The sequence below is a fragment of the Falco punctatus genome (genome assembly GCF_963210335.1).
Source record: "Falco punctatus genome assembly, chromosome: 9".
NCBI lineage: Eukaryota > Metazoa > Chordata > Aves > Falconiformes > Falconidae > Falco > Falco punctatus.
Genome location: NC_137589.1, coordinates 29,373,658 through 29,401,201, shown reverse-complemented (window position 1 = coordinate 29,401,201; position 27,544 = coordinate 29,373,658). Strand labels below are relative to the sequence as shown.

At 52.3% G+C, this 27,544-nt stretch overlaps 3 protein-coding genes across 9 annotated transcripts in view; 1 reads left to right on the top strand and 2 right to left on the bottom strand.

Annotated features, from left to right (window-relative positions):
• Nucleotides 1-3,698: 3,698 nt before the first annotated feature.
• POLL (DNA polymerase lambda) lies at nt 3,699-27,365 on the bottom strand. Of its 6 annotated transcripts, none has more exons than XM_080402408.1 (9): nt 27,230-27,365; nt 14,964-15,107; nt 14,409-14,706; nt 13,598-13,763; nt 10,114-10,437; nt 9,323-9,496; nt 8,245-8,373; nt 6,033-6,201; nt 3,699-5,644 (listed from the first exon to the last, which is right to left on the bottom strand). In XM_080402408.1, the coding sequence occupies exons 2-9, from the start codon at nt 15,076-15,078 to the stop codon at nt 5,280-5,282; spliced, it is 1,740 nt and encodes a 579-aa protein (XP_080258534.1). In that variant the 5' UTR covers nt 15,079-15,107; nt 27,230-27,365; the 3' UTR covers nt 3,699-5,279. The 6 variants fall into 6 exon arrangements, with proteins under 6 accessions (XP_080258534.1, XP_080258530.1, XP_080258531.1 ...); XM_080402404.1 differs by lacking the exon at nt 27,230-27,365 and adding an exon at nt 24,245-24,376; XM_080402405.1 differs by lacking the exon at nt 27,230-27,365 and adding an exon at nt 24,245-24,376 and having other exon boundaries at nt 14,409-14,703.
• On the top strand, nt 16,684-23,936 carry DPCD (deleted in primary ciliary dyskinesia homolog (mouse)). 2 transcript variants are annotated; one of them, XM_080402431.1, is made up of 6 exons: nt 16,684-16,790; nt 17,067-17,147; nt 17,805-17,929; nt 18,753-18,886; nt 22,502-22,604; nt 23,759-23,936. In XM_080402431.1, the coding sequence occupies exons 1-6, from the start codon at nt 16,727-16,729 to the stop codon at nt 23,861-23,863; spliced, it is 612 nt and encodes a 203-aa protein (XP_080258557.1). In that variant the 5' UTR covers nt 16,684-16,726; the 3' UTR covers nt 23,864-23,936. The 2 variants fall into 2 exon arrangements, with proteins under 2 accessions (XP_080258557.1, XP_080258558.1); XM_080402432.1 differs by having other exon boundaries at nt 18,753-18,927; nt 23,759-23,914.
• The window catches only part of FBXW4 (F-box and WD repeat domain containing 4), a 65,970-nt gene continuing 65,085 nt past the window's right edge, over nt 26,660-27,544 (bottom strand). Inside the window, 1 exon segment of the mRNA XM_080402414.1 lies at nt 26,660-27,423. Within this exon segment, the coding sequence (XP_080258540.1) occupies nt 27,307-27,423 (117 nt within the window). The 3' untranslated portion in view covers nt 26,660-27,306.

Genomic DNA, 27,544 nt, shown 5'->3' with positions numbered 1-27,544 from the left:
GGTCATGTTGGGCCCCCCTCCTCCCAAAAGCCTCTCCCTGGGAGGGGGGCATACCACACAGCTACTCCAGGCACAGAAGCTGCCCCATCAGAGCTGGTGTGCTTTAGGCACGCGGTTGCTGCCCCCACCACGAAGTTGCCCACCCTCTCCCTGTGCCCTGCAAAGCTTAGGGGTGGCCAAGGGGCTGTGTTGAATCAGGGCACTCTGCTCATGAGATCTTACTTGCAAGTCGCAGGCAGGTTGTTTCCTATAGCACAGGTAGGGAAACTGAGGCAGGGAGGGCTGCTGGGACTCGGGGAGCAGGGGAAGGTGACAGTGGGCCTGTCCTGGCTGCACCCTCACTGCTAGAGCAGAGGGAAAGTCACTTGTCTACCAAGCACGAGGCCCCTGCACAGACCACCTGCATGGGATTGGGGTCAGCATCGCCCCACTCAGCCGGGGGGATGATCCTGGGTTGCCCGAGAGGGCACCGTCTCCAGGCTTTGCTCCTCCAGACACAGGCTCATGCTCCACTGGAGGACATGGCACAGCACCCTGTGACATATGCATGCCATGTTCCCATCAGGGCAGTCCTGCCATCACCTGGGTGGACCTTCCCCCAGCCAGAGACCACCCGAGCTGGAAACAGGGACCACGATACAGAGCATCGGTGCTGGGACCTGGTGCATCCCCTGCTGCATCCCTCACTCCTGCTGCCCACCGACTGCCAGGCAGGGCTCTCGTTCTGTATCCACTGGCCCTGAGGATGCCCCGCAAGGTGCTCTGCCCCCAGCCAGGCCCCCCCTCGGCTGCACCCCAGCACCCCCTTCACTTGCACTCCATGCCGCACTGACGTCGCCCTGGCCATCAATAGTGCTTGGTTAATTAATTTGATGAGACCAGCAGGGACTGCACTTTGCATTTAGCGAACTTCTGAGAACTTCCAACCTCATCTTCATAATTGGCCTCATAAATTTGAGGAAAGAGAGAAATCAGCAAAGCCAGAAGAGTGCGGGAGGCAGGAGAGGCCCTGCACGCAGGCGGGCGGGCGCGTGAGAAGTGACTCTATTCGGTGTCCTTATTTAATTTTATTGCACAGATCCATCTTCACCCGCCCCCTCCCTGCCTAGCCCTCTCCCTCCTGCTCTCCCTGCTGGGTTCACCTAATCATGATAAATTCATATTCATTTCCCTGCCTGCTCCGGCGGGGGGAGCAGCTCCCCTACATTCGCCCGGCTGTGCTGCCATTAGCATATATTTACTCACGAATACGAAGCGCCAGTGTTAGGAGCCAAATCACCCCCTCTGCACCCCTTTTTTCCCTAGCTCTGGCACCCTCCTACCCCTGCACGAGGACAAGGACAGTGACTCAGGATGGGCGTTCTCCCTGCAAGGTAGGGAGCAGGGTGGGAAGAGCTGCCATAACGCTCAAAGCTGCGGTGACTTGGCCCAGGCTTTTTCTTCTTTTTACCCCGGGGGCCAGAGAGGCTTGATGGGGGGACAGAAACTGCCTGACCCCATCTGGACCCATCTTGGGGGTGCAGAGATTGTGGGGTGGGAGCAAAGGGCTCTGTGGCAAGAGCTGAGCATCTGTCCTGGCTCCCCGACTTTCCATTCAGTCTGTAAGTGCTGCTGCATTTGGGTTTATTTTTAATTTTCAGGATGATCAGACTCACAGCCAGGGAGGGCGGGAAGGGGGTGCGCTAGGGGGGAGGAATAGCTGAAGCCCCTTCCTGGGAAGCAGGAACCAGGTGACACCTCATCAGAGAAGGCTAAAACCATCTTTGCTCACCCTGCATGCACCCATCCTGGGGGCTCAGCACCCACCCCTCCTCCCAGGCACCACCAGCAGCCCCATCCCTTGTCCTCCTTCACAAGTGTGGCACCCCAGGATTTAGAAGAGGCAGAAGGTGTGCTGGGGTAAGGGGGTGGCCAGGTCCTGCCTTGCTGCAAGGGCAAAAGAGGGGTCTCAGAGGAGCGCGTGGCCTCAGGGGATGCCAGGCTGGAGGTTAGCCCCTGGGTTGGGGTCTGCAAGTGACTGGGAGAATGGAGGGCAGGAGTAGGGGCACGAAGAGGAGACTCGTGTGGGGCAGCTCCGTCCCCCCCATGCAGGGGCTAGCCCAGGGCTGACTCGGCAGGCCGCAGGGTCTAGCCCCTCATGCTTCCTCCCTTGCACCAGGACGAGGGAGAAGCAGGAGCCTTAAGGACCCAGAAACGTCACCCCAAGCTGCTCTGGACGAGCTCCTTACTGTGCTCCTTCACCTCCCGCACCTTAGCATCTGCCGCAGCTGCACCCAGGGCGGATGGTCCCCATCCATCCTTGGCCCACTTGGCTGCAGCTGGGCCACAGGAGGGGCCTCTGCCCCCTCCAGAGCTCCTGGGCAGGGTCTGTGGGGTGAGAGGGGACAGACGTCAGGCCCCTGCCCCCACACAGCAAGGGGCCGGCAGGACTTCTCGGCCAGCAGCCTCCACGCGGCAGATAAGCACTAGGGCCACCCTCCTGCCATTTCCCACACATCCCCACGTCTGGTCTCTGCCTTGGGGAAAAGCAGCTCAAAGAGCAGGGCCAGGGCTTTGACGTGCTGCTGCAGCACCTGTTTGGCGCCAGAGTGTGAATTGTGACCCCGGGAGGGTGCGGGGGGGGCTGGTGACAAAGGAGAAGGAGCTGAGGGCCAGCAGTGCCACATCTCCCACACCTCCAGCGATGTCCCCAGCATGTGGCCCTGGTGACAGAGGCAGGCCCAGCCCTCCAGGAACAGCTCGCCCCGGCATCTAGAGGTGGAGGCAAACCTGTGTTCACCAAGGGGCCAAGGCGAGCAGCTCAACACTCCACTCCCTGCCCCAGCCCAGGCAGAAATAGGCCTGTGCCCTGTTCTGCTAGGACAAATCCTGCAGGATCATCCTAGCGGCACTGCAGGAAGAAGGAGCCCCCACCCAGCCTCCCTCTGGGGCTAAACTATCCCCAGCCCTGGACAAGGCCTGCTGTGGCCCTGCACAGCCAACCCAAAGATGAGGACCCCCCTTCTCTCTGGGGCTGGCCCCTGGGCCGCACAGCCCTCCTGGCAAGAGCTGCCAGACCTCCCAGACCTTGGTCTGAGGCTGACACTCCCACTCGCTCCTCGATAACCCAGCCCAGTCCTCACTGGCTCTGCCCCAGCAACCTCCCTCCTCTTCTCCAGCTTCTCCATCTCCCTTTTGAGCCAATCGTTCTTGCTGCTCATCTCCATGTGCTCCCCTGGCCTCCAGGCTGTTCAGATCCCCTCAGACAACCAAAGTACTTCCATGCTCAGGACGCTGAGCTGCGGTCCCAGCATAGAACAGGAGACAGCAGCAGCCAACTCCCATACCCCCCACTGTTTGATGAATACGGTAAAGCTGACAGCAATCCCTCCCTGACTCCACACCTGAAGCAAGAGCTCAGCCCAAGGCTCGGAGCACGGGAATTGCTCCTTCCTCTGGGCGCGGCCAGCCCCAGCTCAGCCACAGGGCCAGCTGGATGCCAGGACAGAGCCAGGTCCTGCTCTGCCATGGGAGGATGGTGGCCAGCAGCTCCCTGCCCTGAGAACCAGAAGTGGTGATCCAACAGCGGGAAGGTCTCCACAGCCTTCTTCCTGCCTGTGCTGAAAACAGGGAAATGGGCTGACACAGGAGGAGCTCCTCGTCAGCCAGAGGGAAAAGTCCCAACAGTTGCAGGGCAGAGCAAAATGACAGATGCCAAGGAAAAAGAGAGAAGGAATTTATTATACTTCACATTTTGAAGCACTGAGACATGCCAGAAGACATAAATTTCCATCAGGTGTTCAGCAGAAAGGCTGGGCTGACAAACGACACTTCCGCAAGCCAAGGCCTCCCCAGCAAACACCCCAGCCCCACTGCTGGTGCCCAGCAGCCACGCCTGACAGTGCGGCAGGGAGCTACACAAACCCGCCGGGTTTAATGCCCCTGTGCCTGCCCCAGCAGCAAACACGCATCTTGTCACTGCAAGTGACAAAGACACGGCAGAGTGCAGAATGGAGGCGGCCTGGTCCCCCACAAGACAAGTGAGTGGGAGGCCAGGCCAGGCCCAGAGAATGGCCAGAGCGAGCCCCAGGGCCCTGGCACAGAAACACCCACCACGGCGTTCCCTGGCAGCCGATGCTGCAGAGCATCACCTCTGCCAGGAGGAGCCACTGCCATACCTGTCAGAGACAGAGCACTGGAAGTCTCTGGGTAATTCATCTGCAGAGTATACAACAGCTGAGGTTTCCTGAGAAATAAAATTCACTCCCATGGAACTGACCGGGCCAGCCACATGTACATGCATACACACACACACACACACACTTTCTCTGATCAAAGACCAGGTGACTCCACGGCTTCCACAGAAACAAAGTGGGAAATCTTTGCTTTGCCCAAATTAGAACTATCTCCTCATGTTTCTCTCTGCCCCTGTGCCTCCCGTGGACAGCCAGCCAGCCCTGCTGGGTTACATTCAGTGCCATTACATTCATTCAAACCCTTCCTGAGCACAGCTGCCCCAGCTGTGAGGTCCGGTCCTCTCCTGCACCGAGAGGAAAGGAGCCCTTGGGGCCAGAGCAGGGGATCACCGCTCTCTGCGCTGGAGGATCCTTGGCATACAAGAGCCACTGAGAGGCAGCAGGCGCAGCACTTCAGGTCCCTACGCCTCTTTCAAGGTTTACCTGGCACCAGGGGAAGCTGGTGGCAGTCGCAGCAGCCTGGCCCTGGGCAGCGAGACCCACCAGAGGTCACAAGTCAGCTCAGATAGAGGAAGGACACAGTGGCAATACAGGGTGACGCTTCACGATTCTCACAGTAGCAGCTGCCAGCAGCAATGAGAAAGGGGGAAGGCCTGTTCCAGGGCCAAGCTGGATGCCAGCTGCCTTCATGCATAGCTCAGGACAGAGATTCTGGGGTGTCTGTGCTCAGACACAGAGGAAGATGCATCCCACTTCCCCTGTTTCCAAGCACTGGGAGGGGCTGGATCACAAGGCTCTGCAGCCCAGCCTTCTGAAGCTTCCCCAGGGAGAGCAGGGCCAGAGTAGCTGATGGGCAATGAGCCCTTCTGGTAGCCAGGAGTGGCCTGCGACATCAGGCAGCACTTCCAGCGTCGTTCCAGCCCATGGCCTCTGCTAGGTGAAGTCACACAGCTCTGCCAGCACAGCCCCATGCTTGCAAGGATCCCCAGTTTGCTGGGGTACGTTCCCCAGTCTGCAGTCACCACAGAGCAGCGTTGGGGAAACCAGCACCCTTCGGAACAGCAGTACAGCAGCGGACCCAGGGTGCTGGGTGACAACTGGGTGTCACCAGTCCCGTTCTGAGGGCTCCCGGTAAGGCAGCCCCAGCTGAATGAAGACATCTTTCTCAGTGGGAGTGGGCAGAATATGACCAGATGCCACCTTGACGCCTCCAGGGCCTCGCACCACAGCTGAGCTGAGGGCATGCTCTGACAGGCTCATGCCCTTGGTCTTGGCCAGGGCCCGCATGGAGCGGTTGAAGTGAGCCGAGCCGGTGAAGTAGAGCAGGGCACAGGCAAACTCACTGTAAGGCACCACGATGATGTCAAGTCGGCGGTGACGCTGCGCTGGCCCAGGGAGGCGGCACACCCCCAGGTACTTCTTCTGGTCACCATTGTCCTCCTGACTCACCAGGTCATCCGTAAGGAAGCCTGGAGAGAGAGAATAGGCAGAGGGGAGATGGATGGTAGAGACTGACGCCACCCCCCTGAACTCCCCACTGTCCAGACAGACAGCAGCTGAGGTGCCTCATAATGTGCTGTGGGACCCCAAGGACAATGCAGCCTCAGCTCTGACAGCATCCACAGACCGGAGAAGCCATGGTGAGCTGCAGTAATGCTCCTTAAAACTGGCTACGGAGCTGCCAACTGGAGCAGGGCCAGGACCAGGGGCAGTAGTCTTAGGAACTTACAACATGTCCTGTCCTTGGGAAAAGCAATCACCTGCCCTTCAGTGAATGCCATTCACCGCACTGCCTCCTCAGCCTGGCCACACTAAGAACAGCTTCGAGCACCACGTGCCAGCCCCCAGCCCTCTTACCACTCCTGTGGAGGCTGTCAAGCAGCTTGCTGAACACCCCACGGTGAGACTGTCCATCTGGGTGAGTGACCAGCACATCCACGTCTCCACAGGTGGGCTTCCCCCGACGGTAGGAGCCACACGCCACACACACGAGCCCAGGCTTCAGGGCCAGGGCAGCTTGTCTGACCTCCAAGAAGAGAAAGAGGGATGAGGAGCCAAAGACCAGTCTCTTCATACCCTTTCCATCAAGGCAGAAAAGGACCCTGTGCCTGGCTTGTGGCCTGTCCTGCATCTCCAGGGTCTCTACACAGAGCAGATACTCGACACGCATAGCAAACTGCCTCACCAAGGAGGCTGGCCTGCTGTCAGGAGCCACACGAGCTGGGGTGGCCTCCACCCAGTCCTGCAAATGCCTAGCCCACTGCCACACAATACAATGATCTACCATGGTGCTACCATCAGCCATCAGCTCTTGGGGGCACTGGGCTGGAGCTGGGTTGGGACAAGCAGGAAGATGCAGCAATGCCGAGAAAGCAAAGTACAGCACAACCTTTCAGAGCCTTTGATTTCTGAGTCAGCAGGACAGAAGTTTTCCAGCTCTCCTGTGCGCCAAGAGGGCAAGGCTCACCAGCTCTGCTCACAAAAAGAATCAGTTCAACACAGGATGGTCACAGGTCCTGTTTCAGAAGGAGAGATGGACTTACGGAGAGTCTCCCCAGCAGGACCCAAGACAGCAGAAAAACTGTGAGTGTCCCTTGGAGTCCACTCCTGCCAGGAGCTCTGCCTTTGCAGGACAGCTGAGCTTCCTGACCCGAAAAAACCACAAATGTCCCAGCATTTTATACCAAATGGCTGCCAACATGCTGCTGCCAGCAATCAGACACATATAACCACAACTTCCCCTAATGCAGCCACCTCCAGGCTGGACCTCAGCCCCTGTGTTGTGCAGACAGTGCTAATTCTGATGGCTTCATTTATTAAATGCTTAAGAAAGGCTCCCAAGTCCTTGGACAGGAATGAAGTATCCTTGGTCTGATTGTGCCAATCACCCTGCTGGCAGCAAATAATTAGGGGCTCAGCAATTCCCTGTGACGAGGCCATCACAGAGGCTGGGGTTCAGGAAGGCAGTGTCCATGCCCACAGCCCCTTGTCACTCTTGGGGATCATCCTTCATTAGCAAGAGATAAACCCATTAACCTTTGCCCCAGAGGTGCTCCAAGAAGCCAGAAGCCTTTCTCATGCTGAGCAAGCCCTCCTCTGGTGCCTTTGCTCCCTTCTGGCTTTAAATGAAGATTTCTAGAAAACTCCCAGCCCCACCCAAGAGCCTGAAAGCTCCTCAGATCTCACTGTGACAGGCAGCACAGACAGTGACTAATCCCTCATTCTCTCTCTTGGGCCTGGATCAGAGGTGTGTGTGTGTGGAGGGGAGTGCAGTAATCTCATCAAGATAACAATAGACCCACCCCCAAGAGCCAGCTCCTCGACCCATACTGCCTGGGAAAGGGACCACTCACCACCAAAATGACTAATCCAGCACACGGGACTGACACCCCAGCAGGAGCCTGGCAGAAGTGTATTCTTCGTGGCCAGGCCCTGTGGCCGAGTGACAGGGTCACGCTGGCTGCTGCTTCCATGGTGATCAGAGAGCACAGGGGTAGCATGACAGCGTGTCCCCCAAGCTCTCTGCTCACATTAGGGTACACTGGCTTAGCACCCTATCATCCTGGAGTGCCATGGCATACTAGAGCAAGCAGCACCCATCTGCAACCTGGCTCCGCTTTGCTTCCAGCAAGGATATCTGTGCTCTGTTTCCCCACTACCAACCAGATCACAGGGTGCTCACAGCTTCTTCTGGAGAAGCAGCACCAGGAGACAGCTCAGGGGCCTTGGCTGAAAACACACATCTCGGAGATGATGAGCGACAGGAAAAAGGAGCTGGGAACCTGCTCATCCCACCATGCTACACGCAGCCTTTTTCAAAGCAGTGTCTAGAACTGACACTTCTGACACATCCTCCTCCTTGCCAGACGCTCAAACTGAACCTTCCTAAGGGGCTAAGTAGGTGCCTTGTGGGCCCAGGCCCAAAAAGGGTCCCCCCAAGCACTGACCCTGCTCAGAGGAGAAGCTGAAGAGCTCAGCTACAACAGTGAGGGACATTTCCACAGCATGCACCCTCCTGTCAGGTCCCAGCAGGTACTCCGCTTTGAGGGCCCAGGGACAAGCTACTCACAGTCTGTTCTATTTCTGCAGCTTCCTCCCGAGGCATACGTTCCAGGAAATCCGTGTAGTGCTTCAGCCCCACAGCTTGCTGGCTGGTGAGAGTTGCCTTCGTGCTAATATCATCCAGTGTCCGGAAACCCTAGTGCAGACCATGTGATGATATTCAAACACCTATTGAGACTTTGTTCTTTGAATACTATCAATCAAGATTTGGGGAGACCGTATTTAACCTGTCTCAATTTCAGGCCACTCACAGCTTCTGAGATCACATGTAGAGATCACTTAGGGCCTGGTTCCTAAAAGAAAGGATTTAGGCAATCCCACTACCCACGCACACGTCTAATCTCCACCCCACAATGACTTTGAATCTTAACCTGACAGAACACTACTGTTCTTAAGGCACTATGTTCTTACAGCTTGAAGAAAAACAAGTAATGCAAGATAAAGGAACAACACCCACAATATCCCAGTGAGGGAAAGCCTACAGCACGAACACAACTATATTTTTAAGACAGCAAAGAATCCAGTCGCAAATCAAATGCTACAGGAAACCAGGCTTCATCAGCTCTGTGCTCAGGAGACAAACTCTTTTTAAAGAAGGAACCCACCAAGTGGGCTGGGTTGCTCCTGTTGGCACAATTAATTCAGCCTCGTTTTCACAGCTTCCAGATAAGGTGGATAGCTGCTCTGACAGATACAGGAGCCAGCCAGGCTAACAAGCCAGCAACTGGATCAAGAACTTTCATGGCCAAGATATTCTGGTTCAAGCCTGGCTCTTAGCAGTGTCACTGCCACAAGCAGTATAAGATGAGCTCGAAGCAGTGACACTAATGAAAGAGGCAGTGTGTGCCCCGCTCCCTTTGTCCTCTACCCTCACCTAAACTCAAATGTTCAGCCAGGTGCACTCCATTCACCCCAAACACACCCACAATGGGACCCAGCCTCATAACTCCTCCCATAAAACCAGAATCAAACCCCATCTGTGGATATCGGCAATTGGAAACTAAATGTACAAGTAATTCTCCAACATTCAGCAGCAGTCTTCAAACCCTAGTCTGAAAACCTCTTGGGAAAGGTACTAAACTTACCTGCTGATACCACATCTGAGCTGTCTTGACGCCTGCTCCCCAGATGTTGGAAAACAATTCCAGCACAGGCACACTCTCACTGATGTGATCCAGCTTGCGCAGATGCCCACTCTCCAAGATCTCCAGGATCTTCTCTGCCATCCGCTTCCCAATCCCAGGTATTTTACAGGCTTCCTAGCAAGAAAACAGAGCCACTACTGAAAAAGCGAAGATCACAGAGAAGTTGGGGAGCTGCTATCCACTCGGAGCCTGGTTAGCCATTTGATCAGTGATTGATAAGTGGCAGGACTAGTTCTGCCTGATGGTCTCCATTCCAGCCCAGGCTTACATAGTCTACATTGATTCAGTGCCAAGTGGAAAAGGACAAGCGTGCAGAACAGTCCTGAAACACTAGCATACCAAATGGCTGGATTGTCACAGTCAGTAAGGCTCAGATCCAGTTAGTTTGATACATTATCCTGAATGGTGGCCAGTTGCTGATGCTTAAGAGGAAGGCGAAAATGTCCCTGCATTGTGCCGGGGGAAGGCATTTATCTCATGAGTGCTCAGAGCTGGCCCTAAAAGGCTCGGAGTCCACTTTTTTGCTGTTCTGAAAACACTACAAAGGGCCAACGAATCCCAACTCGCACTTGCTACACAACTTCCATCAAAAAGTCACCACACGGGCAGGAATTCCCAAGGCCTGAAGATAAGCTATTGCATGTACAGAAAGAGGAAGGGATCTGGCTCGTAACTAGAGCTAGAGTGCTGGGTCTATCTCCCTGCTCCACCACCCTGGGAAGGTGTTTTACCTGGTAGGAGGTGACTGGTTTGTGGTAGCTCTTAAGTGCATTGATGGCTTTGGAGTAGCCCAGAGCTCTCCACTTGTCCCCCTGGACAGAGTAGGCCTTTGCCAGCACTTCGAGCTTCTCTGTAATGCATTGGTTGTGATTCTCCTTCTTGCTGTTGGAGGACTGGGCACAAACCCACTTGCTGGCAGGCTGGGCCACTGCGGAAGAGCTGTCACTGGTCTCCTCTGATGATTTCACAGGGTAACGGCCAGAAATCAATGCTTCCAGGTCTCCCTGGGTGACACCAGCATCTTCTCCTTCACTGTCTTCATTATCAGAGTCTTTCTTTAGGGAAAGGTAGAAAAGAAGCCATGTGAGAATAAGTGCATACCTCACATTATGTCCCCCTTGGCACAGGCTGCTCCTGAGAGTAGGAAGTCAGAGCACTAACCAACCCGCAGGGCACACAGTGCTCAAATTGCCGTCTCTAGAACTGATTGGTTATATAAATACCATAGCTCTTCACGCCTCAGGCTACACATGCACCCCTTAAAGCTACATATGCCCCCCGTCCCCTGAAGCTACATGCACATCTCACAAAGCAAAGGAGACTAGAGATTGCTGTCCACCAGTGATCCAAGCACACATGCACCTCCTACTGCCAAGCCCCTGAGACCTAACCGAAGACAGACACTGGTTAAGTGAGCAACTGCTGCCAGTGGCACGGTATGATGGTGCTGAAATCCCTGACTGCAGGAGATCCCATCTCCCTGCTCCCACTGGGAAACATTTCACTGGTCTGGTGGCTGCATAGACACATCTCTCACATTCAGACTCTGCACCTTCCACCCCATGATGCAGATGACAGGAGATAGGCACTGAACTCTGTTTTCACATTACAGATACAAAATCTTAACAGGGTAGTAAACTGCAACCCCCCCCATTTTCCCCATGGCTATCTGCAAGAGAAAAGGGGGAGGAAGGAATGACACAAAGGACTCCACATTCCTCAGTGACAGAAGAAAGAACCAATGTATACATTTGCTGATACCCTCAGCATTAGGATGCCTCTGTGTAGACTTAAGAAACAATGAGCCTTGGCTTCAGGTAACGAACAAAAGAGGATCGGATCGAAGTGGGAAGCTGCACAGAGGCTTTGTAGACTGCTTTGCTCACTGGGGTCACCCATATAAACACAGAAGTCCACGAAAATACAAGAGCTTCTGGGCTGTGGAAGTAACCCTGAATGGCACAGGGCTGTTTGGGGTCAGTGAGCCATGACGTGTGGCACAGAAGTCCTGTTAGGAGTTTCTGCAAAGCATCAACCTAGCTAAGTCAGAGCCATATCCTTACAACCTCTGGTTTTGCTGGCTAAGGACATCTGGAGACCTTTGCAGAGATGCAGAGCTGAAGTCTCTACCTAGGCAGAAGAGGCAGGATGTTTTCCTTTTGTAATCTGGTTTTACAAGTCTGAAAACTGGGTCAGACTGAGGATTTGATAGACTAAAGCAGTTTTATTCGCCTTGAAACCATTGAAACACAACTCCCTTAAGACACTGTTCCCTCTAAGCGCAGCAAAGCCTCAGAGGGTTCAGATTGGTTGGTAGGCCCCTTAAAAGCGTTCAAGGAGCATGTTATCCAGCCATAATGCAAGCAACTCTGCAGCTGGAGCATGCAATTCTGGTCCTCTCGGCCAGCAGTGTCCCACAGGTGAAACAGCACATAAACCCTTGACTCTCTATGCTTCACCAACAAAGCCAACAGACCCTTCACAACCATATGTGCAAAACCAACTAGTCCCATTAGCTTCTAAGACATTCCAGGATCCTACAACATCTGAATTGCTAGAGCTGGGCGAGACTGGGATGTGCACGGTTTGTCTGGAGCACAGCACAGGTGCCAGGACAGCAGTTGAAGCCCAGTAGCTGAGGCAATACAAGCACTTCAGAGGGAGGTAGGCAGCCTGGGGTAACAGCCCCAGGGTTCAGCCAGTGAATAACTGGCACTGCTTGCAAAGGCTGCCTTGCAGAAAACTACCGCAGCCAGAGGCCAGTCACAAAGTGGTTGCTACAGTCTGACTGGTAACAGAGTTTCCTCCGAGGAGTTTATATTCAAATGCAGAACTCCCAGAGCAGCCCGTGTTCAGTATGAAACACGGGCACACTCATCATCTCCCAGATTAAAAACATCCACCCAAGCTAGAAAAGACTCTGTGCTTAAATGAAGGCTACTTCTAAGCTGAGGTTTCAGCTTGAGTGTTGTAGCTGGGTCTCAAAAGTTGTTGGTACCATCTTTACAGGATATCCCCCATGCATTCTCCTCTCCTCCTCAAACTCACATAGTCCTAAGCTCGGGACAAGGGATTTTACTGAAATGGCTACAAATATTGTTTTGTGCACTGACTAACAGGAAATATCATTGTTGAGGGGATTTAAAAAGAAAAAAAGGCAATAAAGCTTCAGACTGCAGCAGCTGTCTGACCACTGAAAGTAAATGTGAGCAGAAAGCAGGGCAGATACCACAGGATCTGTAATAGTACAAAAGATCATCTCCCATTAACTGTGAGACTTGTTAAAAAAGATTGCCACTAAATAAAGAGTTACAAGAAACAGAAAAGATGGGGTAACTGCGAAGGTGATGTGGTTAAGAAGCTGCCAATTCTGCCTATAGCACACTGCATAGTAAATCTAAGGAGAAAAGATTCCCCCCTACACATATTCAAGAGAGAGCTTAAAACAAAGGAGCCCTTCAGCAGGCTGCCAGTTAGGAAGTAACTGCAGGGTTTTGTGAAACAGAATTTGGGACTGTGTTAGGAAATAGATGTCAGAATTATGAGGAAGCCGCTGCTTTAAGAGGTCCAGGGTAACTTTGCTACAAATAAGTTTTAAATGATGCCAATGCCCAGAAACAATTCTGCAAACTTGAGCAAAAATACACAGAAAGGAAAGAAAGCTAACAGCAAGTTGGAGAAGCTGATTCACAGCAGAGGCCACTAATAACCTAACACAGATATTTTAAGCACACCACCACAATCGTTTGAGTGGCAACCTGATCCACTACACACGTGTCTGAACAAGGTGCTTGCCAGGGAGTGGAAAATGGGTCAATATGGCTCAGGGAAGAACATGGGATGAAGTATCAGAGACAGCTTCCTGAAAGGGAGATATTCTCAGCCAGGGAACATTCCTCAAAAGGATGCAGGGGAAACATGATCACCAGGGTGAGCCTTGGCCTGATCAGAGCACCAGGACTGCTTCAGCTGGAAATGTTCTGATGGGGACAGGAATTAAAGGGGTGGTGTTTCTACTTTTAACACCTAAGAGGAACAAAGAGAAGCAGTAACCATGTTCACAGCCTGAGTCTGCCAGCACCAACCCACTGAAACATTCAAATACCTTCCCTTTGCTGAGAAAATCTGTCATTGTACCCCAGCAGGGATGCTCTTAGCCAGGGAAAGCAGCATGCAAGATCTGTTCACAAGAAGGGGCTGTGCAGGAAGCCTCACCTCAGCCAGCTGCTGCTGTCCAAGGGTGCCCAGGCCTCGTTGCAATGAATCCTTCACCTGTGCTTCAGTATTTGGTTCTGCTGCTCCCTTCTCTGCTGGGTGCTGGATCTCTTCACTGCCCAGGACCTGCTGCTGCTCTTTCTGCAGTTCTCCCTCCTCCAGGTACCTGCCATAGATCAGATGCTATAGAAGGAGGAGGACTTCAGAAGTTTGACTGAGAAACCTTTCTACATGTTTTGGGCTGGAGCAAACCACCCACACAAATTATGCTCTTTCAGATCACAAATTACTCTGGTTTTGGCTCAATTCCCCAGTTGCCATCCACCTCACTGACCTAAAACTTTCAATCCTATCTATTTCACTGTTAGACTCTTTCTTCAAAAGTTTGCCAAAACATTTTAATCCTAACCTGTGGCTGCCTGCTGCACCATCCTTTGTTTCCTCTTGTACCTAGTTGTAAACTCTCTATTCTTCATCTGCAATAAGGGAGAAATGCCATTTAATGCTCAGTGTTTTTAAAAGAAATCTCCTGTTATCACTGATGGATTAGGACTAGATGACTTTAGCACCTGTAGCAAGTGACAGGATGCCTGTTAGCACTTCTGGGCTCTATTCCATGTTTTGCTACCCCACAGAATGGCAACTGGTCACAAAGTCACTAAATTTCATGCTCTGTGTGGGGAAAAGTGACTCTGAGTTGCACCCACAGGAGCAGCAAGGAGTTACAGCCTGAGCAGAGGTCAAATTTTAGTGCTGTTCAGCTTAGGATAGAAGTACTGCAAGAAGGAATGACAGTGTGGCATTTACATACCTGTGAGGGATAGAGATACCATAGCCAGCGGTACTTAGCAGCTTCTGGTCTCTAATGCAAGCACTTAGCCAGGATGCCTTCACTAGCTGCAACCCTGAAGGTAGCTTGGTTAACTTAAGGAGCCGAAAGGCCCGATCACAGTCCATGTCTTCAGCCACAATGACATGCGTCACCTCCGAGGAGAGCTGGTTGCATACAACACCCCCATTCTGGACAATCTGCTTGTGGAAGATCTCCGCCCTGGCTTGGCCAATGCCAGCTTGCAACACGTAGATGGTGACTGGTTCCAGCCACTCTGCTGAGGAAAACACACGGGCAGGAGCTAAGTGACAAGTGAAAGTGTCCCAAACCAACAGGGCTACATATCTCACATAGGACTTGATGGCACAAACAGTGGCAGGCAGTCTCTGGGGGGCACCAGCTGGACATACCAAAGCAAGGTATCTACAGAAAACACACTCAGGGGCCAGAAAAAGCCTTTTGGGGAACAGCACCTCCAGTTAACAAGCTGGGGTAAGAGTATTATATTCCACATCATGGGCACACAGGACTTACCCTCAGGTATCTCTGTTCCTTCCCCTTTTGGGATCTTCGGCGGGACGCTTTTCCCTGGGTCATGCCTCACCTTCTTCCTCTTGGGAAAGGCTTTGACAATCCCTCGTGGCTCCATGGGCCTAGTGGGAAGTTCAGCTGCAATTGCTGAATACCAACAAGAAAGAGGGAAATTGCTTTGAACAGTGTTATACAATCATAACTTAAGATTTGCTCATTTTGCTGTCTTTGTTGGTTTGGAGGGTTTTTATGGTTGTTGCATTGTTGTTATGGTGTTCCAAAAATGCTCACCCTGAGGAAGGCACCTGGAAACAAGAATTACCACCCCGAGGTCAGAAAAATCGAAGCTAGAAACCACCACAAAGCCACTTAAGATGATCCTGCTTGAACATCTTAGAAACCACTAAAGCTGAGTTCTCATAATAGAAAGCATTCAACTACTTCACGTTTTGAAGCTCCCTCCTGCCCAGCCAATAGAAGCAACTTTATTTTCCAGATATTTCTTAAGCACATTCCCAAGAGGGAAATGCCTCACCTGTCAGGGCTGAAATCCAGTCACCGACAAAAAGAGATAAAGCAGCTGATTGACACCAAGTGATTCATATAGCCACAGGAGGAAAACCAACAATCTGGCTTCAGTTAGAAATAGGAAATTAGTAAAATTACCTATTTAAAATATGTATTTATTATATATATATAAAAATAATTATAAAAAAGCCAAGTTCAATACATCTGTAGCTTTACCATCGCAAGCCTTGCAAAAGCGAATTTTGGAGCTTTAACTACTGGCCCAGGCTACCAGGGAGTTTGGTTTTCCATAGTCAAAACAAGCGCTCAAATCACTGCACATCCCAACAGTTCCTTCCACTCGACGGCAGCATTAAGTCAACGCCAACTCGGTTTCTTCTCTGCACGGCACTTTGTGTTTTGCTTAGAGGTTTCTCACGCACCAGCCAGGACCAACCTATTACATTAAGCCTGGAGGAGCTGAAAATGTTCCCACCTGTCTGTATCTTCTCCCTGTGGCCACCTTCTCATCCAAGCATTAAACACAACCCTCAGCTGGACTCGAGTCCTTGCTTCTGTGAGGAAGAGCTCCGTTTCAGGGGAGAGGAAACCCTGCTACATTTCTATAACTCCGCTTCACAGAAACATGTCCATTTTCAGGACATTTTGAACAAAAAGGTCCTCTGAAAACAGTAATGCTTTCTATTAGACAAAGAAAAAAAACCCTCACCAACCCCTAAACCTCTCGGCGCTTACGTCCTTTTCAAGGCTTGGAAAAGCATTTTTCCACGTAGTATTTTAACTTGTCAAAGACAAAACACTCGTACCAGGTACCACGTTCGCCTTGCCAGCGTCCTCGGGCCGAGAAGGCTTCAGTGCCACCAACCCGGCTCGCCCCAGGCCCAGCAGCACCCAGAACCTCGGGGGCAGCAAACAGCCCCCCAGCAGCTCCCGGCGGGGCCACGGCCGGGGTCGCCCAGGCCCAGGGGAGGAAGATGGCGGCGGCCCGGCCCGGCCCGGCCCAGCCCGACGGGGGGCGGCAGCAGGGCCGAGACGCCCCACGCCGGCGGGGGAGCAGCCGGAGGCCACCCGCGACCCCCGCCCCGAGGAGGGAAGGGACCCCCAAGCCAGACGGGGATCTCCCCACAGCCGGGAGCAATGGGCCCCCGGGCCGCTCTCACCTACGGGCCGGGGCGCCGGGAAGTGCTTCCGGGTGGCGGCCGGAAGTGTTCGTGTTGCCGTGGCGACGGGGCCCGGCCATGGCGGTGCCGAGCTGGCTGGAGAGGCTGCGGGCTGCCAGCAAGACAGCGCTGGTGCAGGACGGTAACGGCGGCGGCGGGACGGGGTAGCCCCCTCCTTCCCCCTGACGTGTTTTGGGGTGACTCTGCGGTGAGCGGGCAGGGGGAGGAGCGCTCCCGGGGCGGCCCTGCACCGAGACAGGGCCCCGGGCGAGGGCACAGGGCCGTGGGCGCGGGGACACGGCCCTAGACGGTGGGACGGCGCCCCGGCCCAGAGCGTAGGGCCCCAGGGAGCGGGACAGAGCCATACACCCAGGGATGGGTTATTCCTATTTACCCTCACCACCTGCCTTGCCTCTAGGGAAGCGGAAGATCCACTACCTGTTCGAGGATGGGAAGGAGATGGCGGAAGAGTACGATATGAAGACGAGTCAGTTAGTGAGTAAGTGGTGCTCTCAGCTGGCATGGGTTGGGACGGAACGGCAGCACACACAGCAGCAAGTCTGCACTCTCAGGACAGCGGTGCTGAGAGAGATTTGCCTGGTTGGGAAGAAATCGCCGTTAAATATTCTGGCAGATATGCATGCCTGTAGCTGAATTTTGTAGGGACAGAAGTATGGTTCAGTTTGGGCCCAGGGCTCTCTGACTTCCATGGCGTAGCAGACCCTGCTTTAGTCCAGGATCTCTCCCAAACAGCTCATCTGTCACAACAGACTCGGATGGACTAAATGGGATTGCAATCTTGCATAGCCAGGCACCGAGGCTGTAGCACATGCTAGGGTGAAGCACACTTTTTGGTAGCTTCTGCAACCAGACAAGCAAGGTGTCGGTTACAGTTCTTGTCAAAAGCCACATCAGCTGTGGCACAGCACCTGTTGCAACCCCACAATGGCTTAAGTAGCAAACGGAGAGGCACTCGGTACTGTATTTCTGACTTCAGGAACAGGCCAGCTAACAGATGCACTCACACCAAAGTGGAAATGACTGGAATTAAGATATGTATCTTCGTATCATCCCAGTGTGCTGGGCAACTTTGACAGTCATTTGCTGGAGGAGTTCTTATAGGGCAGAACAATGAAAACTCTTCTCCCTTCCACAGGTAGAAAATGGCGAGAGAAGAACACACTCGGGGGCTCCGGCAAGTGGCAGGTTGAAGTAGGAGAGCCAGCCTCACCGCTCCTGGGAGCACTGGAATCAGAACTCATAAAGGAAAGCAGCTCCAATGTATGTAAGCGACTGCAGGCACGACTGCACCTAAAACTACCTTGTCTTGTGGTTACAGCAGTAGTTGGTAGATCGCAGGTCATCTGCAGCCCCAAGAGACAGCCTTAACCTGCCCAGCACTCTACTACCAATCATCCCAAAGCTGTGGGGCTGGGTAGAAAGAAGGCATAGCTTAGGTTCTTTTGGAGTCTTCAAGGGATTTATAGTTTCCTTAAGTAGAGAAACTGCACTGCTGTGTTGGCCAACTACTAATCTGGCTTCCAAAAAGAGTAGGCTGAAAGGAAGGACAGTGCCAGGACAAGGCATTGGATGGGAAGCCGGGGCAATGACAATGGAAGGCTGGCAGAGGCAGTGCATAGCAGGCTGCTCCTTAACATGGTAGAGCCTGTTTCATCTTCACATCCCTCTGGCTTAGGGGGCAGATGGTTTAGTCTCTCACCATCTTTTCTACAGACCTGAAACACAAGTGCAGCCCTGCACAGCAAATTGGGGCAGAGCCAGGACTGAATCCAGCAGGTCCCTAGGATAGGCAGAACTCAGTATTTGGTTGCCTGTGAGGAAGGGGCCCGGTTTCCCTGTAAGCCTGTACTGCAAGACTCCCTTGCTGAACAATTTCAACTTCCTACAAGGAGGGCAGGCAATGCCCAGGGTGAAAGTGCTAGGAAAGTGCTGCTCAGACAGTTTCTTGAGTTACTCCCTAATGCTCCAGTGTGAAAGAGCAGCTACTCCCACCTGGAGCTTCTCAAGCTAGTACAGGAGGAAGGGGACAGGGAGGAAAGAAGAGAGCTGGAGGGGCCTTACTAAAGGTACTTGTTTGCTGTAGCCTGTCTTCATGAGGAAGGATACCCTGAGCAGCTTCCAGTGGCGGATCCGTAACCTGCCCTACCCCAAGGAGGTCTACAGCGTCTCCGTGGAGCAGGAACAGCGCTGCTGTGTTGTCCGGACCACCAACAAGAAGTCAGTAAGGACAGCACTGCCAGTGCTGACAGACCCTTGGGGTAGGCTGGCACAGGGGGCAGGCTAGTGATCACACCAGGGGGTTGTCCTCTTTTGCCTTCTGTCCCTAGTGTGCAGGGGCTGAGGTGCCCCACCTCACAGCTGTGTGTCTTCTGCTGTCCAGTTTGCACTCCCAGCTGCCTCAGACACGTTATAGTAAAGCCCCTCAATGTCTATGCTGGCCTTTGCAAACTTATCTCATGGTTCCAGTAGCATGTGTTTGCACTGCTCTTTCCCATGTCACTCTCTTAGAGAGATAAAGAGCCCTGCAGACCTTTTGAAGCTAGAGCATCCCGTCTTCTCTCTCTGACATAATACTTTGATCTAGTCATTTTATCTCAGAATGCACGGAGCTGCAGGATTCAACAGGTACAGCAAAGTTGTGGGCATCCAGGCAGACAGATCTCCCTGCATAAACCTGCCCTGTAGTCACAATGCCAATGACATGATCTAGAGGTAGCAAGAAAGGCAGACTGAGCCTGGAAAGGAAACACCTCAAATTTCTTTCAGCAGAATATTATGATGGGAGGAAAACAAAGAAAAGGCCTTTAAGCATCATCTTCTACTGAGTCAGTACATGGCATCTCTCATGGTATGTGGCACACACTTGTGCCCCAAAGCATTTACAGCCTCCATGAGATAAGCCAGAATGAGCAGTAGTATTCCGAAGAGATAGCAAGGAGCAAGTATTAGGAGCCCAAGGGAGGATATTGGAAGATAAGTGAAAGCTATTTACAAACTGGGATAATATACCAGTATGGAAAGCTGGGGAGGCTGCTGTCTGCTTGCCTTCCCTCTCCAACATTGCTGTAGAACAGAGAAGGATCAGATTCCTGGGTAAAATCAATCAACCCCAGCGTTTCCCTATGTGCCCCCTGCCTCTTTAAGCCACTCTTGGTCGCTGGCTGTAGGTGGCGCTGTTGGCAAAGAGCTGCCCCACTTCGGCTGCCGAACGCCTCGGGATCCTCCCAGTCCTACGAACGGTAGCGTGTCCGTGGGACCTTCCTTGCCTGCGTGGGTGCTGCACACTTACAACGTACCACTGAGGCTTCACCCGTGCTCTGCCTCACTTCAGGATTTTTTGTACCACTCTCAGGAAAACAGTAGAGTCCCCTACAAGTAGTTGACACCTACACACTCATAGGCTTGCATCAGAGAGAGTTGAAGGGCATGACATCAGCTCATGATATGGAAGTTAAGGGCTTTTAGAATTAAAGCTGAAAGTCTCCTCACGGGGGACAAGAACGATTTTGCTGTCAGTAGGGAGCAGGGACAGACTCCAGCACCAGAACACTTAGTACAGGCTCCAGGATATCTTGTATCATTTCTCCTGGGTCTCGGCCAGGGCAAGGCACCACTCAGCAACTAATTCCAAGATAGCAACAAAGGCATGGAGTCCACAGAGAAATCGCACATCACTACGGGAGAGAAAGGAAGCCTCGGAGCCTCTCCAGCCCTTGGAAGTCAGCCACGCTGCTTCTGAGCAACAGAGCTGTGCTGACTGCCAGCCAGAGGCTCAAGCAATGGGATGGGTTGCCAAGTCACTACTGAGCAGTCAGCTCTAAATTCTCAGCATACCAGTAGCAGTTTTCCCTACGGCTGACAAAAAGTGGGTTTCCAGTAGGAAAGTAATAGAGGTGACTTCACATATGCACTGTGGAACTCGGGCCAGGACCCAGGCTCACAGTGCAATACTGCCCTTGGCCATGGGGTGAGAGGCGAGGGCAGAGAATCTGCCTGCCTCAGCAGCGATAACCGCCCACCAGCTACCTTCCCAGCCCAGACAGGAGCTCTTCACTTCCACCAGTCACTCCCGTTCCCTCTGGCCACGGCAAGGGCTGCTCAAGTGGGATTTGCTTAAAACCTCTTGCTGTAAAATAAATCCATTAAACTAAACTCTAAAAACAAACCCAGAAAGCCACCTCCCCAAATGCCAAACCTGATTCAATTATTGTAGCAAGAGGCAGTGGTAATGTTAGGAGGAGGAGGGGGTGGCCAGGCAGATCTGGTTTCCTTTGATCTTGTCACAGATTTTAGTTTGAGGCCAGCCAAAGCCATTCTTCTCCCCTTCTCCTTAGTCCTGGGGCAGCAGAATGCTGCTGTTTCATTGATGACTCCCAAGGCCCTTTGAAACAGTGGGTTTTTTCTGTGTACTGCTTTTTTTTTTTTTGTCTAATCGGTAAGAAGTTAACACTTCCTTAACATGTCTTTGTGTTCATCTAATCTCTGCTGTTTAACCTTTGACATCTCCCTTATTATCCATGTCTGCCACCTTTTCCAAATACCGACAGCAGTGACAACACAGAACGGTTTGAGCCCTGCGGTAACAAGCTGCATACATTCCTCCCACTGCACCAGGAGAGCCATTTGCCCTTTGTAGCTGTTTTCACTGTGGCTTGGAAAATAAACTGCAATTTGGGCAGAGGTAGCTACAGAGGCCAAGCTTCACACACAGCCAGCTGAACAGAGAGGAACCCCTCATGGCATGACAGCAGCTGCTGCCTATTCCCACTCTGCTCAGGGCACCTCAGTACCAGCTACAGGCCAATCCCTTGGAGAGGATTGGTCAGGAGAGTGCTGAAAGAGATTAAGAACCCAGCCACGCTTCCAGGTGGGCATAGGTCCACCAACTAGTGTATTTGGTGCAGCCCCAGAAAGAAGCAGCAGACGCAGGGCAAGCCATGCCAAGTCTCAGGCAAACACAGACGCAGGTCTACCAGGTTCTGGTCCCAAAGTCTTAGGAAATCTTTTAGCTGCCTAGACATCTTATAAGCCCTACAGTTCTGAGACATATCCCCTTTCCTTCATACTGAGCGTAGCCCAAGGTCTGGTCAGTGGAGACACACAGGCTGGATGGGGATCTGGGAAAAACCTTTCTGTCCTCTGCTTGGATGTGAGAGGTGGTCTGGGATAGAGACCAGGGCAAGAACAACTAGGGGAGCTTGGAGTGCAGAGGAGCCACCATAGGGGCTGCATGGAGAAGCTGCTGAGCAGAAGCTGAGGTGACTGAGCAGCTACACCTGGAGCTCTGTGCCCAGGGGCATGCCTGAGCACCACTGTGCCACCAAAGGAGGAAGTTGTCTAGGAAGTACAGCAAGAGGCCAAAAAGACGGGTTTAGGACAGACTGCAACACAAAATAATGCATCACTCAGGAAAATAAATTGCAGGGCACAAGAGATTTGACAGCTGTTTTGACAAGAGTTAGTGGGAGCTGGTACTTAGAGGGAATGAGAGGCCATGAACAGGGACAAAGACAAGGGACACCTCTTGACAAAGACCTCTTGGTAGGGCTGAGTAATCTGGCATTACTCAAGGGCAAGATGGAGGGACCAAGGCTGCTCTCACACACCAAAGCCCTTCAGGACTTTGCCAGCTCTGATTTGGAGGTTTTGTTCAGTGCTCCTGCCAGCCTCAGGGCACCAGTAGGCACACAACATGGCAGTGTCCTGCTGCCAACTCTGACAGGTCTGTTGTCCTCATCTATACCTTGTAGAACAGCTCTTCATAGCTCAGCACTGCTAGTGGGGGAATAGGAACCCCACTTTTCTTATTTCTGTCTTCTCTCTCATTTGTAGGTACTACAAGAAGTTCTCTATTCCTGACCTGGACCGATACCAGCTGCCCTTGGATGCAGCTGCCCTGAGCTTTACCCATGCCAACAACACCCTGATCATCACGGTGAGGTTTTAGCCACAGAGAACAGCACTTTGCCCTTCTTTTTATGTCCACAAAGAAGTTAAAGTTCTTACACATGGGGAAATGAGGCAGAGCAGGGAGATCTGCTGAGGGTCACTGATGAGCCCCCTTCTCTGTCACACAGTCAGTGGAAGTTTCAGATTACACGAGGCATGCTGACACTAGCCAGGACAGCCTGGGCTTCAGCAGGGGCCCTGCTTGCTGCTCAAGGTGACTTGCAGGTGGAAGAGTGTCTGTCATGCCCTGTTTTCCATGTATCCCCTCCCTCAGGCCTGAGCAAGCCTCCGCTCTCAGTAACAGCAAGTTTCTCTTGCCTCAGAACTCAATTGTTAGGAGTCCAAGGACCTGCTGCACTTAAAGGTCTCTCAGTCTTAAAAAAAAAAAAAATCACCTGCTACTTTGTGTCATAGAGGACACATGGTGGAAGTGAGAGACTAACCAAAGGTGTACTTACTACTTGTTGCAAGGAGCAGACGGAGGCAGAGATGCTTTGGAGCAGCAAGCTCTTGTCGTCTTCTTCAATGTAGAAGTCAGCTACCCAGAAAGCATCCTCTCCAAGGGGAACCTTGCAGCAGAGCTGCAGATGCATGTGCAGAGGAAACAGGCCAAGAGGAGCACCTTGAGCCCTTTTGAGCTTCTGTTTGCTACGGACAAACCCTTGCCAAAAAGCACCTGCATCCACCACTGAACTGCAGCTGGGCGAGGGGCCTCCGAGGGGAGGACAGAGGAACCGCAACTCTGTCTGCCTTTTTTTAAAAAAATGCATATTTATATATATATATATATATATATATATATATATATATATAAAAAACATGTGCGAGCATACAGTCAGCAAGCACACCAGGAATCTGCATGACACAGCTTGCCAGGATATTCCAGAGGGGTTGGTGGGGGCCAGGACTCCACACCCAACTGGAAAGTTTTACTTGTACTGTAAAAGACACTCCAGATCTTGGCAATTGTCCCTAGCTTGATAGCACCACCTCTCCAAACAGGCTTTGGAGGCAGCTGCTAACAGAAAGGCCTCCCTTGGCAGGAGGGCCCCAGCTGCGCTGGTAGCACCTGGCACTAGTTTGTCTGCTTGGAGCAGAGGCGGAACAGGAGTGCTAAGGGCATTTCTCTCTGTCCTACAGTACCAGAAACCAAAGGAGATCCTGGCTGCAGAAGAGCAGCTGCAGAAGGAGCTGAAGAAGATAAAGGCAGCTAACAATGGGGATGGCGACTGCAAGACCCAGTAGGCAGTGGCTGCTAAGAGGCAGAGGTGGTGGGGCAGCTCTCTGGTACAGTTCATGGTATTTATTTTGCCTTTTCTAATAAAAGTTAGTGCTGTTGTTAATAGAACTGTTTGGAGGAATCTTTGTAGGCCCAGGGAGACAGCAGCGGTTGATCTCTTTAGTGCCTGACCTGCTGATTTACGCTGACGTGCGATCCTTACGTGCATTGTGGAAAGCTGCAGCATGCAAAGGAAGCATACTGCAGCCACAGCCAGGAGCCCTCTCCCTGTCTTCCATGAACAAGATGAAAGCTGGGTAGTTCCCCTTGGGAATTCCCTCCATCTGCCACCACCACTGAAGGCAGTAACATCTGGAAAACAAGAACACCCTCCTTGCACCTCTTACCTGCCTGGGATGTGCTTGGAAGCAACTCCCTCCTGTGCTGTTGTGCAAGGTCCTCCATCAGTTAGAAGGATGCTCTGGCGACCCTGGTATCTCTGCAAACAGCATCAATGCTCAGACCTGAACGGGCACAGTCTGTGAAATAAGGTGAAGAGGAAGACACCCAACTGCTTCCTTCCTGCCAGCCATGCGCAACATGATGCGCAGAAGGCAGGCATCTGTGCAGAGTGCAGAAACCGAAATGCAGCTGCCTTCATTTGCATGGCATGGAGGGGAAAGTGATGAGAGCGGCCACCGGCCAGCTCAGGAGTGGCAGTAGCACAACCCTCCCGTAAGGGCATAAATGTGGCCCATCACAAACCTCATGGCACTGACGGCACCCCATGTACGGGGACAACCCCAGCAGTGCCACTTTAGCAGCTCACCCTCCAACCAGCTACTGTCTCTACCCTGCATCAGCCACCCCTGTGCTTGGATTTCTGCATGTCCTTCCATCCCAGTTCATACTTGGACAGCTCCTACCCAAAGAAACCCTACTTTTAAGTGAGCTGGTCACAGCTTCCTAGCATAGCTCCCTTGATGACTGTTTTCGCTAGGAAAAATCCTTAGAGCCTGGGTAACATCCCCAGTTAGAGCCCCACTGCTGGGTGGCTGCAGGACCCACCTGCATAGTCCTCCCAAGACAACAGAGGCACCACTGACTGGCACAGCTCATCAGAGCCAGTGCACCAGCCTCATCTGCAGCTTCCCTGTTCCCCATCATCACCTGAGATGTGAGGGTGCATCCTTCTACCCACATGGCACCACCATGGGGCTGCAGCTCTGCTCCAGGCTTCAGCCAGGAAGAACCTAAAAGCACAGGACCCACCGACATGGGCTGCAGAAAAGAAATGGCAGGACTGGAGCAGCAGCATTGCAGGCAGGCCTGACATGGGAGGAGTCTCCTGCATCAGTGACACTTGTTCACCTGCTCAGCTGACGTACTCATTCCTACCCTGGGCCTTGCCTGAGTCCCAGTGCAATAAAAAACTCCTCCCACCCCACAGTTACTCTGGTTCCTTCACAGCCTTTCCCTGGAGACAGTGCCAAAGACATTTAATATTTCCATCCCTCCCTCCCAATTTCATTAAAAGGACCCGTAACACACCAGGACCTGAGAAAAACCAGACCTCCCCCACTCCCAAGCCCTACCAGCTCCCTCTATCTCATGCCTAATTGCTTACCTAAAAAGCTCTCTTTGCATGCAGAGCCTGAAGTGCTCCAAGCAATATAGCAGCAGTATTTAGCAACCCCTGATGCAAAGCACCACCTTTTCAGCAACAGCTCAGCACTACCAATAACCCAGAGGACCCCCCAGAATCATTATTTTGGACTAGCAGTCTTTGGGACCTACAGCTCTGAGCTGATGGAAGATTGTTCCAGCCACGGCATCTTTTTAAAGTAGCAGATCATTGCTTGGGGCACTCAGACATTAACTCTCCTGCTTACACAAGGAGCACGTGTAGCATCATGATAGCTAGAAGGGAGCTGGCAACAAACAGGCACAAGCGGCAGCAGAGGAACAGGCACAGATCAGGAACTGTTGATGGGGAGCTGTGCTGGAAAGATCCTTGTGAGAATGTGATCCTGCAGCAAAGCCACGCTTTTAAATTACTTTGCGCCCTGAGCTGCTGTCTCACATCAAGGTGAGGAGCTGGTTGGGTCCACTCTCTCCCTGCTCAGGCAGGAGCTCCAGCAAACATCCTTGTCCAATTTTTATGTATCGTAAGGGAAGAGCAGCCACTTGACAGTGGAAACGACCTATTAAGCTCTAACAAGCCCCATACTGGGTGCTTCACCCTAAAAGTACTCCCAGTTTGTGATACCAAACCTCTCCTTTACCCATCCAAGATACCAAAACTCACAGCCAAGTAGGGTTCATGCACCTCCTTCCCCAAAGAGGACCAGATCCCTGACACTGCTGCATTCACTCACAGCACATTCATCCACAGACATCCACATTCACCCAGACAGCACAGAGCATGCTGAAATCTATGGTTGTTCTGAGACCCAGCTCAGGTGCAGAATGCTGACACAAAGAGGAGCAGCCCACTTGGATGTGCTTACAAGATCCCCAGCAAATCACATCAAGGCCTTGGTGTTTGCGCAGTTTCAGTATGATGATTCATTATGCAGCCAGCAAGCAAGCTGCAGAGCCTACTTTTTGAATTTTGTTTGAAAAAAAATTTACATGAGATCCCAGATCCCAGGAGTTACCTTCAACACAGGAGCATCACACGGTCTAACCAGGGAGAGAGATCTATTAAACATGTAGACAGCATTTGAAAATAGGCCCACTCTCCTCCACCCAGCCAGGCCTCTGCAATCAGCAGGTAACTTCGCAGCCCCTTTGGAACTTGAAACAAAATATACAGTCTCTTTTGTTTCCCTTCAGAGTTTTATTTAGCAAAACGCGACTGTTCAGCCCTGCCAAGTGCACAACCCGACCTGACGGCCAGCTTGGGGAGGCATACACTGAAAGCAGGGCTGGCTCTGCCTTTTAGCTCAGTTCTTGTTCTTGGCTGCAAAGGACAACACAAGCAGCTGCCAAGAGAGCAAGCGCAGGTGAAAGGTGGGCCCCGCTCCAGACACCTTTCCCTTCCACCAAATCAGTCCACCCCACACACAGCCTAGACTTGCTTCACATGGCTCAGAGCCTGGCTGATCTCAACCTGACCAGCACACACAACTGATAGGGCATCCCAGCTCAACTTGCCCCTCAAATGCTGTATCCACAGGAGAGGAGAAAAAAAAAAAAAAGAAAAGAAAAGAACACAGTTAATAAAACAAACTCTGACTTGCACAAAATAAAATGGGTAAAGGACAATCGGCCTTTATATCCACTAATAGGCAGGTAAGGTTGAGAAAGTCTGGCCCTTTGGGCACTCTTCATTGTAGCTTCCTGGCAGGCAAAAAAATCCCTTCAGAAGCCCTAGGGGCCACTCTCACCTTTCCTGCCCTGCGATTCCCTGAGCCAAGTGTCAACTCTGCTGAGTTGGGGTGACCAGAAGCAGCTGTGGTGCCCTTCATGGGGCTGTGAAGTCTAGGACGTGCAAGGCTGATGCCAGCGCAGCATACAGATGGGTAGTACTGAAACGGAGGCAGTACACTGGGCTGCTGGTGGGCGAGGACAGGTGGAAGCTCTGCAAGAAAATAGGAGAATCAACCTTTCAAAGAAAAGGCCATCCCAAAGACCCCAACCAGTGTTACAGAACCAAAGGCCAAGATGTGAGAGCAAAGCAGGCTTTTCCCTGCATATAGGTT